This window comes from Urocampus carinirostris, chromosome 5, assembly GCF_059441175.1.
Source record: "Urocampus carinirostris isolate Australia breed hairy pipefish chromosome 5, RoL_Ucar_1.0, whole genome shotgun sequence".
In the NCBI taxonomy this organism is placed as follows: domain Eukaryota; kingdom Metazoa; phylum Chordata; class Actinopteri; order Syngnathiformes; family Syngnathidae; genus Urocampus; species Urocampus carinirostris.
In genome coordinates, this window is record NC_142353.1 from 13,838,477 (window position 1) to 13,857,237 (window position 18,761).

General features: G+C 39.5%; 1 protein-coding gene across 2 annotated transcripts in view; it reads right to left on the reverse strand.

The window, feature by feature from the left end:
• gas2l1 (growth arrest-specific 2 like 1) overlaps positions 1 to 18,761 on the reverse strand; it is a 56,070-nt gene continuing 37,309 nt past the window's right edge. For both annotated transcript variants that reach the window (XM_088335846.1, XM_088335845.1), the window contains exons 4-6: positions 12,525 to 12,621; positions 8,705 to 9,005; positions 1 to 3,707 (exon numbers count right to left, since the gene is read on the reverse strand). In XM_088335846.1, coding sequence (XP_088191972.1) covers positions 1,811 to 3,707; positions 8,705 to 9,005; positions 12,525 to 12,621 — 2,295 coding nt within the window. In that variant the 3' untranslated portion in view covers positions 1 to 1,810. The remainder of the gene's footprint in view (positions 3,708 to 8,704; positions 9,006 to 12,524; positions 12,622 to 18,761) is intronic.

The window sequence follows — 18,761 nt, forward strand, 5'->3', positions numbered from 1 at the left end:
TTAAGTTCAGAAGGAAAATATTTATTACAAGAACAGTATTTTCACCTTTGGAAAAAAACAGTGAAGTAATGCAGATCATTGTACAGTTTTACAATTAGTGCATTTACTGAACTGACTCAAGTGAAAACATTGGAATACAATTATGTCTGAACATTCTGATTTTGATGGTTGAGGTGTTTTAATCTAAATTTGAGTTTGGGGTATTGACAACCCATAATAAAGACTGTAGATGTGAATAGGCCTCACATTTTCTGCTCCGTGAACCTAAATGCTCAATGAAATTACCTTTTCTTAAGCCAAAAAACACTCAAATTTCAAACTTGGATTTGTTCCTAGTTATGGGTTGAGAAAAATCAATCTGTAATGTATGTTTTTACAAATGGGGCTTTCCTTCAAGCCATATTTCATTTACAGTACCTTAGTCAAAGGTGCCACACAAGTTCAATGAGACATCACTTTATAAATAAATAAATAAGACCAACACCAACCCCTCGTTTATCCCACTCATACAGTATGTACATTTAGATGCACAGTCCTTTTAAGCCCAGTCAATGTGACAATTACCTACAAAGTTTTTAGAGATAATTCTTTCAAAGAAATTGAGACAAGATATAAAATAATTGTCATTTAGTCATTTTGTAGGCTTAGTCTGCAGGGCACTGAGCCACTAATTCCCTCTTATGTAACTTACTAAAATTAAATATCTCACTTATATCAAGTTAAAGTAGCCTATCTATTGTGTATGCCGAGATACAAGTTACAGTAGTCATTTGATTCAAATCAAAATCATTATCCTGCTGAAAGTTACTCTACATCACATTGCAGTTGGATCAATTTGGTATTAAAAAAAGGGGATTAAAAGCATTTGATTAGAATAGGTACAGTGTTATTTTTGGATGGGTTCTTGCTTAAAAGTAAAGGGCACATGCACTATAATCAATATTGAGCTAAGCTAAAAAAACAACAATGGGAATTTTCAACATTCTTATTCACTTCAACTAACCATGGCGGCAATGTGGTGTTGTGATTTTTAACGGAAACATTCAAAACCTAACTTGTGAAAATATTTTAAGGCAAAGGGAACTATGAAGGCATTTCGCCACCCAAATGTTGCATAGCTAAGGCAGCCTAGAACTTAGTACAACCAATACTTACATTAGAGTCATTGCAATTTTATATGCAAACCATACCTTAGCGGGCACAACAACATGTATTTACACATTCATTCCCTACAATGCAACTGCAACCTGTACATATGTTTTCACATAGACAAAAAGTCAAAATTCGTGTCATAGAAAATGACAACAAAGTAATGTAACCTTCATTTGCACATGGGGAAAAAATATGAGAAAGCATTAATCTAACTGTTGAACTGCATAACAAAAATGATCCCATGTATGTAATATTATAGAAGCTAAGGTTCTGTAGTAGGTTTTGTGACTTGCAAGGCCGTGGCAATCCACAAGAGAGCGCCAATTTTTTTGACTTAGGTTTTGTGTTGGGAAAAATTGCAGCTTGAAATCTGGCACTTGACCATACCCCTCAGCGGGGCACATGGCAGCACATATGTTGTCTTTGTTAAGAAAACCACCTTATTCTTGGCAATATTTTCACCAAGCAAACGTTGAAAAAAGAAAAGAAAATATTTCAAAACACCGTTCCTTTGGTATTAAATGATTTGGCTAGAGTGCAAAATAAAAGCAATGTGACATGCGCTAAAACAGTCTGTAGCTCAGACAATTCAGTATATATTTTTACACAATAGTCAACAGTAAGGAAAACAGCCCTTGCTATTCCCTACAGCTCTGTGCTACATGCAAGCTTCTGTGTCCAGGCTGCTGGACTTTCCTCGGAAGATGCAATCCTTGTTGCCCATCGCAGGAGTACAAGGTTTAGGATGAACAACCTCACTGATGGCCTGGTGCAAGATGTTGCAAGTAGCAGGAGGGCAGGACTTGTGAGGTGATAGAGGGGGTGTGTGGCACGGTGAAAGTGTATCGTGAACTTGAGCTTCCCTAAAGCTGACCAGGGTGGGGATGCGCGAAGAGTTGTTTTGGGGACGGGGCCTCATTCTGGTTGCGGGTTTATGTTTCGAAACGAAGGCCACACCATCCGATTTTCTGTGTGGTCCTTCTACCATGTCGTTGCCGTTGGCTAGAGGGGGTGTCGGCGGGGGAGATTCGGAATGGGATTCGCTGAGGCTGAAGCACATTGAAGAGTTTTCACTCGAGGAGTCCTGAAAGCCGCAATCCTCGGATTGGGGCAGGGGGACTGGTGAGGGGCAAGCCTCTGGGGGCGGGAGAACGTACTCGTCACTTCCATTACTGTTATGTGCATCATATGATATGTTTGGCTGGTAAGTCTCATCCAGAGTGTACGCTTTGTGCCATTGATTGATTTGTTGTCCCCTTTGGTCTCCGTTCATGTTTTCACACTGGACAGTTTGAGTTGGCACCTGATCTACAAGTCTGTTGGTTACTCCATGATAAGAAACAGTTTTCTTCCCCGCTTTGCTGGAAATGGCTGGGAGCTTCTTGAGACTTCCTCCATGTGAACTCCAGTGTTCTGCCTCCTCTTGAACAAAGTTGTCTCCGTAAAGTAAATTCAAAGGGTCCCCTAAGGGAAAGTGACACATGTTAGCTCTTTTAGAATCCCTGAGGTCTGGTAGGGCTCCAATCTTTGCACCCAAGGATGAAGAAGAGGAGTTTGAGGAGGAATAAGCTGAATCTGTGATATTGGAATCGGTAAGCACAGGTACTGAATTGGTTCTAGAACTATGCTGGCCCACTGCTCTACCCGGTTCGCCTCTGGCTTGCTCCATGTTGGCTAAATACTCTGCCTCAAAGCTCCGGTAAAGGTCCTGTTCTCTCTGAGGGTCCATCGCTGGCAACATTTGGAAGCCACAGCGCAGTCCATCCGCCTCAGGATTCTGATGGCCATGACCAGACCAGGTTCTAGTTAGGGCTCGCCCATTCGGGTATGTGCTTTGAGATATTTGAGGAGGGTGGGGAACATGATGCTGAGAAATACGGGGGGAAGAATGAGCGGACCATCGTCCTCCTGAAGTGACGGGGGGCAGAAGTCTTCCTCTTCCAGCTGTAGGCAACCGAGGGGATCGAGGAGAGTTTATTGTCTTTTTACCAGGGCTGTTGTTGTGGTGTACTCCCTTAATAGGTGAATTGGAGCAAGAGGCCGACTGCCTCTTGGAAAGTACTCCACCTATTTTAGGAGACGACGGGGGCCCTTGTTTGCGAGAGTCTTCTCGTTTCTCGGCTGGTTGTCCAGGCTTTTGCATAGCTTCGCTGGACCGTGTATGGCCTGGAACCTTAGTCTGGCTATGCGAACGAGGAGCGTGAAGCCTTCTGGGACTATCATTAACGAGAGATCTTCCCCGATCTGTTCGTGCGCTTCGGACTCTGTCGGACTCACGAGGTGGGGTGGGTTTTGGTGCTGAAGCAACCCCCGGTCGTTCCCGAGACTGGCTGCGTGCACGGGGCAAAGAGGTACGTGGTGTGCTCTGATTTCCTGGCCTCTCGATCATATGCTTGCCCTCCTTGCGATTAACAAGTAAGACAACTTCCTCATTCGAGCGGTGCGATGTCCCACTGAGAGACAGACGTCCTCCTCCACCACCACCTTTGGAGGATGCAGTGGATGAGTCACTATCTGCAGAGAGTCGTCTGGTCACCGGCAACATTGTCTCCCTCCTGTAACATGAGAACAATTTGTTCAAACAGGTTTTCATGACTAATAAACTAAATCACAAGCAAAAGCTAGATGCTGGGGATATTCTTAAAAACATTTTACTTTGCAACAAAGAATAAAATGTTTCCAATAAATAATATTAAATCCCAAAATAATACTTTCACTTGATATTACATTTATTTGTTGGCATTTTATAATTCCTTAAATTTATGCTTCTGATTCTAAAATACACACTAGAAGGCTGGCAAAGCAATTATACGCTAAAGTACCATTACCTTTAAAAAAGCTGGTATCAGTACCGATATTGTCACCTAGTATCAATACTCGCCTAGCCCGACTAAATTCTTTCATAGACAACAAATGAACAGTGCAAAATAAGTCAAATCACTCACTGTTAATTCAAATCATATTAATAATATTCAATGGATGTTTAAGATATTCTTCTGTGTGACTGGTAATTGTAGGTAACACACCTAGTGTCAAATGTCAAACACAACTGAGTATAGTCACATTTCTCTTTGTTTTTCTTTTTATTAATTTCATGTTTTGGATTTTCCACGCAGCTTTTGGTCATATATATATATATATATATATATATATATATATATATATATATATATATATATATATATATATATTTAATATATATATATATATATATATATATATATATATATCAGGCCCAAGGTCTTACCTTTACTTGGGTCCACCCCCCAAAAGACTCAAGAAACAAGGCTCAAAACTTTGTTATTCATTTTCCTGCTCGAATGTGTTTCATCATACTTTTCCGAGTCACCTTTTAAGAAAGAAAACCATTGGAGTCATAGCAACTTGAAGCTCCCTTACAGAGCACATTTTGTAACAACCTGACCGACGAGGGACAGTCCAACTGGCCTAAGGCTCAGTCATTCTCTGTACAGTGGGCTGTGACGGCCATGGGGGATTACAGTTAAAATGAGAACAAGTGGGGGGATTATAACAAAACAGACAGTCCTGCTATTCCTCAATTAGGCACTGTTCCACTGTAGTGCACCGGTGGGACTAGCCACTCTGACCATGTAATCAACACTTGTTTTTTGACTCACAGGAGGCTGCAAGTAGTGGCAAACAGTGTTATGCTTTACTTTGCATCAATGTTCCCGTTCACCAGCTTATTTTCAAAAACAAACTAAAATGAATTGCTCTTGTTGTCAGGGTTGTGCATATAATTGAGTATCTCTGATTAGTTATGATCGATTGCATTGAAAACATGGAGGTCACATTCCAAAACAGTCAGGTGATAGTCAAAATCCGTAAAGTAGAAAGATTTTATTTGTTTATTTATTTATACATTAAATACTCTGTTACTCTATTATACATTAAAACAAAAGAACAAACCCAATATACAGGCTTAAGTATTTGTTCAACAACTAAAACTGTACTTTATAAAGTTTTTGTTTTTTTACAAATAACTCCTGTACTCTTAAATCATCATTTCAAAAATAGTGTTGCTGCTGTATTCCACAACTGTTTAGAAGCGACAGTGTGTAGCATTTAGTGCCTCCTAGTGGTACTAAAAACTTCATTCAGTCAAAAAAAATATTGATTTTAATAATAGGCAAAAATAGATGAAGTATCATACCTATGTTCATTTTTATGAATATTTATAGTTCTAGAAATTTGTATTTCATTTACATAGTAGAATCCAAACCTGATAGTATTCACCATTTTTGTCTTGCATCCTAATACTACGTTGTGCTTTTTTGGCACTGGTATCATTCACATTCGACAATACAGGGCCAACTAGTAATAAAGATCAGTGGTCAAATATTACACAATGTACCTGCATTTATTTGTCCAATTCTATCAATCTAACATATATACATATACATACACACATACATATTCATACACACATACATATATATATACATATATATATATATATATATATCGGCACAGTTCATGTCATGGGAACCTGTCGTGGGTTCAAATCCAGCTCCAGACTTTCTGTGCAGAGTTTGTATGTTCTCCCGTGCTTGCGTGGGTTTCCTCCGGGCACTCCGGTTTACTCCCACATTCCAAAAACATGCATTTCAGGTGAATTGGCCGGTCCAAATTGTCCCTAGGTGTGAATGAGCGAATGAGTTGTCTGTCCCCGTGTGCCCTGCGATTGGCTGGCAACCAGTTCAGGGTGTCCCCTGCCCACTGCCCGAAGATGGCTGGGATGGGCTCCAGCCCCCCCGCGACCCTAATGAGGATAAGCGGTACGGCTAATGAGATGAGATGAGATATCATTAGCTGCACCGCTTATCCTCAGTAGGGTCGCGGGGGTGCTGGAGCCCATCCCAGCAATCATCGGGCAGTGGGCAGGGGACACCCTGAACTGGTTGCCAGCCAATCGCAGGGCACACAAGGACAGACAACTCACTCGCCCATTCACACATAAGGACAATTTGGACCGGCCAATTCACCTAAAATGCATGTTTTTGGAATGTGGGAGGAAACCGCATTTTATATATATATATATATATATATATATATATATATATATATATGTATATATATATATATATATATATATATATATGTGGACACATCATCAGTGACCCTTCCCACAGTCATTAGGTGTTTGGGGTCTTAGTAAGACAACCTCACCCAGGCGACTCAGCTGAGGGTGATCAATCCCCCAACTTAATACAAAATAGCTGTCTACGCCATGCCTCCCCTCTCATTAACTAGCCTTTTTAGCTGCTCCCAGGATCTTCTGACCCTATCCATATTCATTGCAAAACGCATTTTACAAAAACAATGTAGTTGTCCATTATCAAACATTTTTGAAATCCGCTCGTGAGCCACTAGGAAGCACAAAAGAGCCACATGTGTGCAACCTTAGCGGGTCGAAAAGTTCAACTTTGCAGGTGCTAGAAAGCTTCTCACTCTGCCTTTTGGTGATTTTGTCGGTCCAGACCGTTTTGTTCTTATGATGGCTTTTAAAGAAACGTGAAGTTGAAAAAGACATACATAATGTAGGTTTGTCACGCCCTTTTACATACGTGAACAACTAAGAAGACAACGCACTATGAAAATCTGTAAAATATCAAAACCACGGTAAGTGAACAGTGATACATCAAGGGATTACTGCAGATCTTAACTTGGTAATTAGTTGCAGACAGACAGCCCACCTGTTGACCTAGTTCCCTAGTTAGCTTTCGACAGTTGTTGAGGGATATTCGGCCGATTACAATTTCTCTAGTCTGGAATCCAACAGCCTGCTCAGAGTTAATTGAAAAGCGCTCTGGGCTTTGAATTCACTGAGTGACCTTTCTAAATACAGAATATTTGCCTGATGCCAAAATAACCTCATCTCTATGCATACTATACTGGTACTTTCGAACTCAGGTATGGGCAAAGTTTAATTGAACATAACGTCCAAGCCTAATTGTCTTTCCACACAGCAGACGTGCGGTGGACAATGCAAGTAATCTGGCTTTGTCACTACTATTTAATCACAAGCATGCAAATACTGCATCTCAAGTATCAGTTTGTTTTCTGATCAACAAGGAGCTGAAATAAATCATCTTTTTTCAAGCCTACGCATGTGAATGAAAGCCGGATAAATGCCAAGTGGTTTGAAAAGAGAGCCCGTTGTTCTCATGTTGCTCCACTAGAAGGTGCTAAAGGTTGATTGTCGGGCAAATTTATTGAGGCAATGTCACCTGAGATTAGAGAAATCTGCTGCAGTTTAATCTAATCTGCTTCCTGGCATTTGCACTTGTTGAATTCTTATTGTCTCAGTCTGTCGTGCTAGGTAGCACAAAAGATGACCTGCAGCGATTACATCAGGGGTCGCCAAACTTTTTCCTGTGAGGGCCACATAACTCTTTCCTTCTCTGATGAGGGACTTGGGTCAGTTTGTAACAGAAAAAGTGTGACAATTGCAGGAGTGCCTACATCTAAAGAGCTTTTTTTCCAGAAAGCCACAATCAAATTACCCTTCTGGATTCTTCACAGAACAAATGTCAGAAATTAAATAATAACACGATTTATGAAATAAATAATAACCAACTAATACTCCTTGGGTTCTTCAAAGAGAAATAAGTCCATTAAACATAAACTTTCTGATGTGTTGTGCTTTACAGGTCCAAGTTAAGCTTAGTTGTCTGAGTACTGGACCACCAGTGTTATAGATGAATTGAAAGCAGAAGATTTTTTTTATCTCATTATCACACTATTTTTAGTCACGGTACCAGAAACCAATGTAACTGTACGGGTCAGGTGTATCAATATTTCATTCTGTGTGCATGGTTACAAAGAATGACAATAAAAGTAAATTCTTCTTCTTCTTAATTTTCTTGTGCAGTTCACATGTTACAATGACAATAGATTTATCCCTTAGAAGAATATAATCCAAATTTATTTTCATTTCAACATGTGAACTGCACAACAAAATTAACTTTCGTCTCTTGTACCGTAACTAAAATTTAAAAATGAGATAAAATCCGGGGCGTGTGCAGCACAGTTCTAAGGTCTTGGGAACCTCCTGTGTGGGTTCAAATCCAGCTACCGGATTTACTGTGCCGAGTCTGTGTGTTCTCCCCGTGCTTGCGTGGGTTTCCTCCCACATTCCAAAGACATGCATTTCAGGTGGATTGGCCGGTCCAAATTGTCCCTAGGTGTGAATGAGTGAGTGAGTTGTCTGTCCCTGTGTGCCCTGCGATTGGCTGGCAACCAGTTCAGGGTGTCCCCTGCCCACTGTCTGATGATAACTGGGATGGGCTCCAGCACCCCCGCGACCCTACTCAGGATAAGCGGTGCAGCTAATGAGATGAGATGAGATAAAATCCAATGCCTTTTCATATGACGTCTATAACACTGGTAGTAAGAGATAGGCGCTGTCATCGTCGCTATCCCGGTCCTAATCCCGTTACAACCAAAAATGTGGACCCAGTCTTTGGAAAAAAATTAAAACACTGGATTACGTTACTTTCAGTATCTTGAAAGTCACTGGAACGCTCACCTTAGCGGGTTTAATGGTCGAGGTTCCGAGCGTTCCCTGGGTGGCCGAGGAAGCGAGGTGCGAGGTTCACTTTCAGGATTGGCAGGGATGTTCTGAGGGTGGTTTGGCCGTGTGGAAGCGGTGGAGGCACAAGGTGTGTTGGGGGGATCCACTACGCGCCTCTCGGGTGCCTTGTAAGGTGCCATGCTATCGTTTCGCCAGTGTGGACCGGGACTCGTGGAGCGGGAAGAATGTGCGCTTGAGGATTTGCTCTGGCCTCCTTGATTTTGGCCACTTGCTTTGGCCTGATGGTACCGATGGGCTGCAAGGTGAAAGTAAACACATCATCAGAAACCTATCAAGGGCCACCAATTTCTTTGTAACAGTAGTGGGGATCAGGTTTTGCTTATAACCACAAAACTGTTGAGTCAGAATGTTCTTATTTTATTTAAAGAAGAAACCGTAACAAACTGCTTACTTAACAGATTTCACATAATTTTCTTGGTTGTTTTGCAAATGGCCTCTAATCTAAGTAAAATGAAACAACCCATAAACTTGCACGATCAGATTAAACATCCATCCATTATCTGCACCGCTTATCCTCAGTAGGGTCGCAGGGGTGCTGGAGCCTATCCCAGCTATCTCCAGGCAGTGGGCAGGGGACAGCCTGAACTGATTGCCAGCCAGTCGCAGGGAACACAGAGACGGACAACCATTCACTCGATCATTCACACCTAGGGACAATTTGGACCGGTCAATTAACCTGACATGCATGTTTTTGGAATGTGGAAACCCACGCAAGCATGGGGAGAACATGCAAACTCCACACAGGATGGCTGGTAGCTGGATTTGAACCCATGACCTCAGAACTATATTGGGGTATTGTTTTATTCAATTTATGTATCAATGATAAGTAAACCATTTATTCTGTTTTTTACCAATTTCAGAAAGGTTTGCTGAGGATGCCAGGATTGTTCATTATTTTGTCGAGTATTATTGCACAGTTTTTCGTTATTTTCCCTCACTTTTGTTCATCGTTTTAATTGTTATGACAATGACAATTTTCATTGTCACTTCGGGGCCAATTATGTTAGTGTTTTTCGTTTTGAACATCCTATGGACTTATCTGCTTTTTGTAACCTAGGAGATTTTATAAAAAGAAAGGGTTCAGGGGAACACCTTTGAGATGTGAGAACAGGTTGGAATTTCTTATTGGATGGTATGGTTCAGTAAGCTCCTGTTTTTTTGCAAGTTAAAAATCCATATATGTCTTCTCTCCCTATTTTGAATGTTTACTAAACTATAAACATAAAAAAACAACCTATGTATCAAAACAAATACCCAATTTGAGTAATTTTAGTTCAAATAAAGATATAAATCAAACCACATTATAACAAGTGTCAGGATGATGCATTCCCAAATTATTGGATTGCCAATTTAAAACAACAATTAAATTGGATTATTTTTGATTCAACAGTTTCATTGATGCAATTTATAAACTGTTTGGTCCAATGTTTTCTAATTTTGGTCAAATAGTAAATCCACCTACCTAGGTCAATTTGAAAGAATTTTCTGACATGTTTAATATAAAAGAACAATACAATGTTTATAACCAAAATTGGATCAGATTGCCACAAATAGAAGTTTTATACCAAATATAGGTTTTATTTGATCCAGTATTTTCAAATATGCTATTTGAACATAAAACAGTTTAACCACTACTAAGGTCAATTTTGGGATGAAACTTAGGTTGTTTAGGTTGTTATTTTTACCAAAAGCAAGAGAATTTTTTTTGTTCAATTAAAATTAGGTTAAATTTTACCTAGCAGTTAAAATCTTGTCAACAATTAGAAGGTAAATTCTACTCAAATTTGTATGAACCAAAACAAATATTGTATACAAAACATCCAAACGTTGTGTGAAATGGCTGTAGATTGGTGCATTTTTTAAATTGAGATGTCTATCCAGCGGAACTAATACAATTTGCTGAATTAAATGTAACCTGAATAAAACTTATACAGGAAAGTAGAATTTACCTGTTACTCAGGCCAATTTTAGGGCTATTTTTATTGTATGATAAGTTCTGATCATATTTGGGTATTTTTTATTTTATCTTTGCTGTTTTAAGTGCTGGTTTAAGATCAAGTAATTGTGTAACTTTGTAACTGTAATCCTATGCAGTCCTTTGAGACATTTTTGTGATTAAGGGCTATATAAATAAATTTGACTTGACTTGACTTGTTGACCACCAGCCAAGATGTTAACTTGGTAATTGACAATCCAACTCTGACGGAATTTTTTTTTGCAGCTTGTATCGGCTCTATGACATCAACGCTTCAGAAAGAAATTGGCCATACTTGTTAAGAATTATTGCAATATAAAATGTAGGTACTTCCAGGTGGTTGTAGAAGTTTAAGCACATTTTCCATTACGAACCTGAATAAATGAGTTTGTTTATTGGCTGTTGTCCAATGCGGGTCAAAATAACACACAAGGCAGAATAACAGCATTGGAAGGCAAAATTTGATCATGTATAATGTCATATGCCTGCTTATGGTGTTGAAATCTTGTCATTTACTGTACGATATATGTAGAGATTAAATGGAAAGTGTGTACTATTTAGTGCTAAAAACAATTTTAATTGAAATAACAAGCAAAACTATTATGTACTGTAAATATGCATTATTATAAATACTGATGGGTCAAGGAATTCACATTTATTTTACATAACATGGGCATTATGAGTAGGAGCTGACATAATTGTCGACCATCTTCCTGAAGCGGATACCCTAAAACCTCAAAAAGATTGGGCACAAAAAAATAGAAGATAAATGGTACGGTTTGTTCACTTTGAGTCTCCATAGTTTGTTTTCTTCCTTGTGCTTGTAGCACTCATTTTCAGATGCACTACACAATACATCAGCATCTAATGGTCACACACAGTCCCTGTAAGATTATTTTTAAAAGATGCATCCACATTCAACAATTTAACAGCAGTCAATAAATTATGTCATTATTTCTGTAAGACTGTCTGCAAAATCAATCAAATATTCAGAAAGCTACCCCCCAACAAACAGGTCAAAAAAATAACTATTTGGGTCAGGAATTAACTCGGGTTAATTTGTCATAAAATGTATCTTATATTTAAATACACAACACCAGATGTCCATACAAGAAGGCTTATTTTGTTATATCTCAAATTATTGGATCGCCAATTTAAAACAACCATAATCAATGTACAAAATATTGGTCATTGTGTTTAAAACCGCAAGGAAATTTGAGGCTGTTTTGAACACCCCTGAATTGTTGTGAGTTTGTTGATAAGAACCTAAAAATATGGGTAATTTAATTTGAACAACCATGAAATTGGCTAATTCTGTTCAAAACAATTCGTAGATAAAATTGACCAAAGTAACGAATTGGTCCATTTGGACACAATTTGGGGGAAATTTTAACTCAATGTGGGTTTATTTTTAAACCCTAGTTTCCGGAAAATATTTTTTCTTAAATGTTATTTACCCAATATTTTTGGCGATGATTAGAGTGTGGTTGGGTGGTCGTAACCACAATGGTTGTCGGGACATCATTTCCTGTGGTGTGTCTTGGGAAAGTACAGCCTGGTGGCGCCCATCCCTCTCCGGCCCAACACATGATTCACAAGGGGTCAAGTGGAAAACCCCTGTTTTATTTCGTCTCTCCCATAGCCGTCTCTGGCAGTCTTTGTAACTTATAACACCAAAGTAATATTTGTAAATTTTCGTTTTCTACCCTCAATCAGGTAGGATTCAAACCAAACAAGATGCTGCAATTGTACTTTTGTCAGTAAAAAAAGGGATCTTACCAAAACCAACACAGCGACATGGGTCATGTTTGTCCAAATAATGTTCCAATGTGTCCCAGCCCCCTCCAACACGAACCATCACGTGGGTGCGAAGAACCTAGTGCAGAAAAATTGTCAATAAAACATAAAATCAACATCATTCAATGAGATGTTAGATAAATATTTGATGTGTATCGTAACACAACAGTTAATAGATGTGCATATTCTACAAGTGGGACAGCTTGCCCAGGATGTTACATAACACCTTGATGCCCCACTCCTTTAGCCCTCCCCTCAACTCCCTCTTTTTACTCTATCACACCAAGCTGCTGTCATTAATAGGGCTGTCCATTACCATGCCAACTCACAATTCAACAGAAAAGGTAGCATGATAAAGACCTATTTGGGCTTTTCAGATTCGTGTCATTTGGTATTCCCTCGGTAGCTAGCGATGGCAAATTAGCATGGTAACAATTTACCCCCTGCTGCCCTGTTAACCAAGAGAGGAGAGGAGGAGGAAGGAGAGGTCGAGGATATGTCACTTCCTACTTTATTCTGCTTGCTGAGATGAAAACAAGCACAAGATCTGAGTACAGATACACAAGGCCTCCGGTTAGAAACCGTCCTCGATGAAGCTGTGGACTTCTCTCTGCTGGCCTAAAAAATATCTAAATCTGAAAATGAGGACCTATTAGATAATTCTAAATTGCCTGTCAACTTTCTTTCTTTGCTGGAAGTCACAGGGAAACGTCAGCGTTTTCACAAACTATGATTGGATAGTGATAGAGTAGCTGTACAATCAAATATATTCCAATATTAGTTTTGTCAACCAACTAAGGTTGAAGATTTTGGTTGCAGATTTATTGTCAAAGCAATTTTCAAGATAAACTGGACATCATTCATGAATGAATACCCCAAAGCTAGCAAACCTGTCACAACCAGGAAAAGTTTTTGTCTGCCACTTTCAGTCTCAAAGCACGAGCAGTACCCCCTGGCTCGCAGGTTCTGAGGAACACCGCAAATAGTATTGTTGAGAGTGCTTGTTATTTGCCACAAATTGTCATAGTGTTTCAAGTAACACTGGATTTATAGATTTTACTTGAATCCCTAAAGTGTGTGCAGAATATTTTAGAAAAGTGATCATGAACCGCAGGTCGAGGTGTGTTTCGATGACGTAAGCGGTGACATTTAAGTCCCACGAAGCGGGTGTACCACGTTACTGGAAATATTTGGAAAGACAATTTTTTTTTTTAAATAAAAATGAATAATCCATTTATTTTACCTCCTTTTTTCACTTGTTGCTTACACAAAGTAACGCAGAACAGTTCATGATACACTCTTACGCTGTTACTCTGTTGATACACTCTTTCAAATATATTTTTTTGTATTCAGAGCGTATTTTACACATGCATGTTATATATTTTTCTGTCTACATGCTGGAGTAGTCGAGGTAATGAATCATCTTGAAGCCCCTACGTGTGTGTGGAGCATTTCTCTTGAGGGGCCTCCCTGCTTTATGGGACTTCATTTTGCCATCACTACTTACAAGAAATGGTCCTCTCCCAATTTTTGGGAGAAACCAGAGTAGTGTTACAGCTCAATGAGCAAGTGCGTAGGGAAACAGATCCCTACAACGAAGAAAAATAGGGAAATCTTAAAAAGCCTGATGGACTGTGTCATTTTTGGGGGGAATTACGAACTTTCATATAGGGGACATTTTGGCCCTAAATTGAATAAGAAAAATAACAACAGGCTCAACTTTCAGCATTAGCTTCAGTGGCGATGGAAAATAACTTGTTATTGGTACTCAAATGCACGTATATGACAGAGTACTTGAAATCTTTTTAAGGAAAGAAAGGATGATGCATTTTGTGTACTAATAAATGTTGTTTAGTGACTGAATTTTGTCTATATTACTAAATTATATTGCAATTTCAATTGATGCTTTTTGAATGGCGTCGCAGCTGTTGCTTCAGTAAATGTTTTATAGCCGTAAAATAGTTATTGAGGGTTGGATTGATTCAGACGTAGCACTAATGAAGGTTTAGGTGTGAAATGCATTGCCCGCATCACTTTATCCGATAAGGGGCCGCAACATACGTGGCACGGCAACAGCTGATCACCGGGTGGCAGAGGCCACAGACAGGGGACGAGCGCCTCCGTCTGACCTCACATTCTCTGTAATACGTCAATCTCTTCATCTGGCTCGCTCTGCTCCCCTCCTGCTTGATGATGCGTCAAAACAGCTGATCTGCTTATCTCCACTGCAGAATAAACTGCTTACTCTCGACTGACCTGCCATCAGCTGACAGCTCCAATGGTTGTCTGATGCCATAATCAACCTAACATTTTCAGGTTTCGTTGCTTTGTGACATTTTTTCACCTGTTTTTATTTTTCTGAGCTGGCGGCTGTTTAAACAATCCCTGTTCACTTTTTATGACATCACGTTTCTTCAGTTTGAGGAATGATCATTCACGTTTTACCTTTTTTCTGAAGGTGACCTATAGAAAGTTGTTTGCTGAATGAGTCTGTAATATCGGGCCTAAAATATCCAGCCCGAATCGACCAAGACCTGCGGGTATTACATACCGACCCACCCCGAGCCCGACCAATTAACATACATACACAACCATTAATCATAATATTTTCAAAACAAACTTCGCCAAGAGCTGTGCACGTCTTGTTAATAGAGGTCACTCATAGTGTAGTGGTAATGGTTCCCTTCTGACTCTGGATATGATTGTAAATGTTTTTCGGTCTTTGATTGATTTGTCTATTTTCAGTTGTGAGGGGCTCTATCTTTTTACAACCAAGGCAAATATCAATAGTCGGTATTTTTTTTCACTTGTTAAATACTTAAATTCTATTTACACTTAATACTTAGTGTTCACTTTCAGGAATTTTAGGAAGTTAAGATCTTGTGAATACAACATGATCTCATTTTCCAATGAGCCAAAATGAAAATCTAACAAAAAATACATAGCATTGTCAAACAAAACTATCAAATATTTGGAATGATCATATAAAATCTAGCCTTTGTGGAACAGTTAGTCTGAAGATGTTGTTAGAATTTTGATATTCTATTTTATTTAGCCTGCCTCAATCCTGCAGTGGGCTCAAGTACCCCATTAGTATTACATAAGAACACAAACTTCTGACATAAAAAAAAATACATGTATTTACTACACACGTGTTGTATTATTTCTTAATGGTCGAGAAGTCGCATTCTGGTCATAAGTGGAAAAAATGAGCTGTAAAAACCTTTCTTTCGTTTCACATTTTATCTATGTATTTGTAAATATTTAATATCTTACAGTAGATTGCTGATTATTTTTCCCCAATATGTTTCTATACAGTTTATGTTTTGATTGTTCCCTGGATACACACACACCACATCACAAAAGCCATTTGCTTTAATTCTGCATATCAGACATAATGAATGTTGCAAAGTTGTTGTTTTTTAAATTGGTTTATGTAACAATCGAAACAAGCAATCAGAGCACACAGGGTGCCCCTCATAATGTGACCAGGGACCACACACACTCAAGGGTCCTTTAGTTGCTTATGCATGGCCTAGTACACTATCTTACTCACATAATCCCATTTGAAATAATTATGTGGGGGTTTTTTTGGGGGGGAGCATAATTATAAATGCTGAATACTTTCTGCAAAGTGAGCCGTGAAATGGATGTGCACAAATCAATTACTAGTTTCACGTTTCAGGATAAAAAATAAATAAATAGGATGATTAGAGAGATGATGCAATCTTGAGCTGATATGAAACCAGCATCAATGCCATAGCCATACCATAGCGTCTCATGCTAACCACTCTATTACATTATTGAGTTAGACAGTTAACTTTGTGTCAATTTGCGATAACAAGGACCTCCAATGATCTCTTTGTTTGATTTTATTACACCGCAAATTGTATAGTACAAAGACCCGGTGCTACTCCGTGCTTTGGTTATTGCTGGTTTACTCCTACAAGGATTTTGAATTAAACTGATTTTGTCTTTAGCGTCATTGATATCATTGTGTCGCGCGTTGTGTTCTGATAGACAGCAGACAGCGGGGACAGATTAGGGACGGCGCTCTGTGTTGGGTGGTTGAAACTGTATCTGTGTGCAACTGTGGTAGCCTGTGTATGCTGTCTGTCAAACAGCAGGCGGGCGCAAGATTGGCTGCCTCCCCAAAAACACAGCAGTATAGCGCAAAGTAGCTTTTAGCTGCTTATTACATTGAAAATAAATGAATCAATTAAATCAAACTTTGAGGGGAATCAGAAGAGTGCAACAAAATGGTGACCATCAACGGGTGCTCAGTGGATCGTTATTTGGTCCAAGAATCAATTAAGGCAATGTTGGGAAAGGCAATAGGCAAACTATGAGGCTGCAGGTCTGGGCTACTACTACGTCTAGTCCAACAACTCTCTTGAGCCACCGCTGGGGACCCTGTATCATGCCAATCCGAGGTCCATTAGCCCTGAAACGGATGACCTGGAACTACAACTCTTGGGAAACCTCTACATTTAGCACAGTTGTATTTGAATCATAGAGGAGATCTGGATCAATTCGAGGACGCCTGATGCTAGCTTACAGCTAGCCAGCTGCTCTCTCAGTTGCTTTCTAACAATGAATGGAGAAGCCCTCCAATTTTGTTTTACTTTTTGGTAATGACAATTAAACAAATGTTTCAATTGCATATATTTGTTGTTTGTTATTATTTGTGGCTCTATAATTGTTGTGTCAAAATTGTATAATCTAAGTCAGTAATGACATAATCTAGAGGCAAGTTAAACCCTTGGGAGCTTTTAAGAAGGTGACACTACTACTTTTTTGGGTGGATCTCTGTATATGAAGAGACCTTCGCTACTTTGCGCTCCGGTTAGCGCTGGTTCACTGCTTTGCGGATTTTGAATTGATTTGTCTTTATTGTCATTGACATCAACGTATCATGAATTGTGTTCTGAGCAGACAGCATACAGCCAATGTAATCACAGAGGCAGGTTGGGGAGGGCTTTGTGTGTTGGGTGGTCATGACTGTGTGGGCTACTGTGATAGGCTAGTGTATGTTGTCATTCAAAGAGCAAAGGTGCGCCAGTGCCAAAATTAATGGGTTTGCTACCAAGCACAACTTGTGGTTACCCAATGCTAGCCTGCAACCAGCCAGCCCCTCTCTAAATCGCTTTCTTGCACTTAAAGGAGATCCCTCCAATTTTGTTGTACTTTTGTATGGTAACAATTAACTGTTCGGTGTGTTGTCTGTTTGTTACAGTCGCATATGCGAAGCCAATAAGGACATCATCTCCAAGTAAATTTGACCATTAAGGGCTTTTATGAAGGTGCGACGCTACTTCGCAGATTTTTATATACAGTAAACCGAGGGATTACTGTATATATTCCTTAAGCCCACAAGATGGCTAAAAGATTCTCAAAGACACTCATTGCATTGCTGGCTAAGCTGCTAGGGCGAGAGACTTTCAAACCTTGTTTCTATGGCAACGGCATTTTAATAAATGCATCTGCTGGAGCATCTCCTGTTCAATTGCACAAATCCTATACTAATGATGAAAAGCATTGCTTTTATCAATGAAAGTAGCCTCCTTCAAATCATTATCAACTACTACTCTGGATGACTTGATCAATTGCCAATTTGCTTTATCTTTTTCATGGACATGGTAAGCCCCAAGACGCTTGACAAAGCTCTGGCCGTTTTTTGGAGGGGGTGTTCAAAGCGGATGCGGGTTCCTCTCATCAGAAGAATGGAAGAGGCGTGTTGGCCACGCTTGTATGGCCGCTCGGGCATATGCATAATCGCTGTCGTCCTCCGAGAGGAAACGGGAGAGGGCGGAGACAGAGTGAAGAGAACTAATCTGACAATTGAAACGCTCACAGAATGTCAGATGAGCACACACAAACTATCATCCACAGTCCTACACTGCACTTGTGAATAAAAGAACATGCAATACAGCATCACTTTGGTTAATCACAAGTAAATGTCACTGACAGCGCACGTAGATCAGGAAAAGGTTACATTGTGTATTCTTGAGAGAATGCAGAAAACTATATCATCAGGACTTTAGCAGTCAAGAAACATTTGGTAAAGCATGCATCTCTTGTACCAAAATAGGTTCAAACAATTTTAAATCTAAAGACAATTATTAAGTCGAAATGTCGAACAACATTATTAGTTGGGCTGCAACAATTAGTTGACAAAAATCGATAATTTAAGGAGTCGATAAGGAATTCTATTGTTGA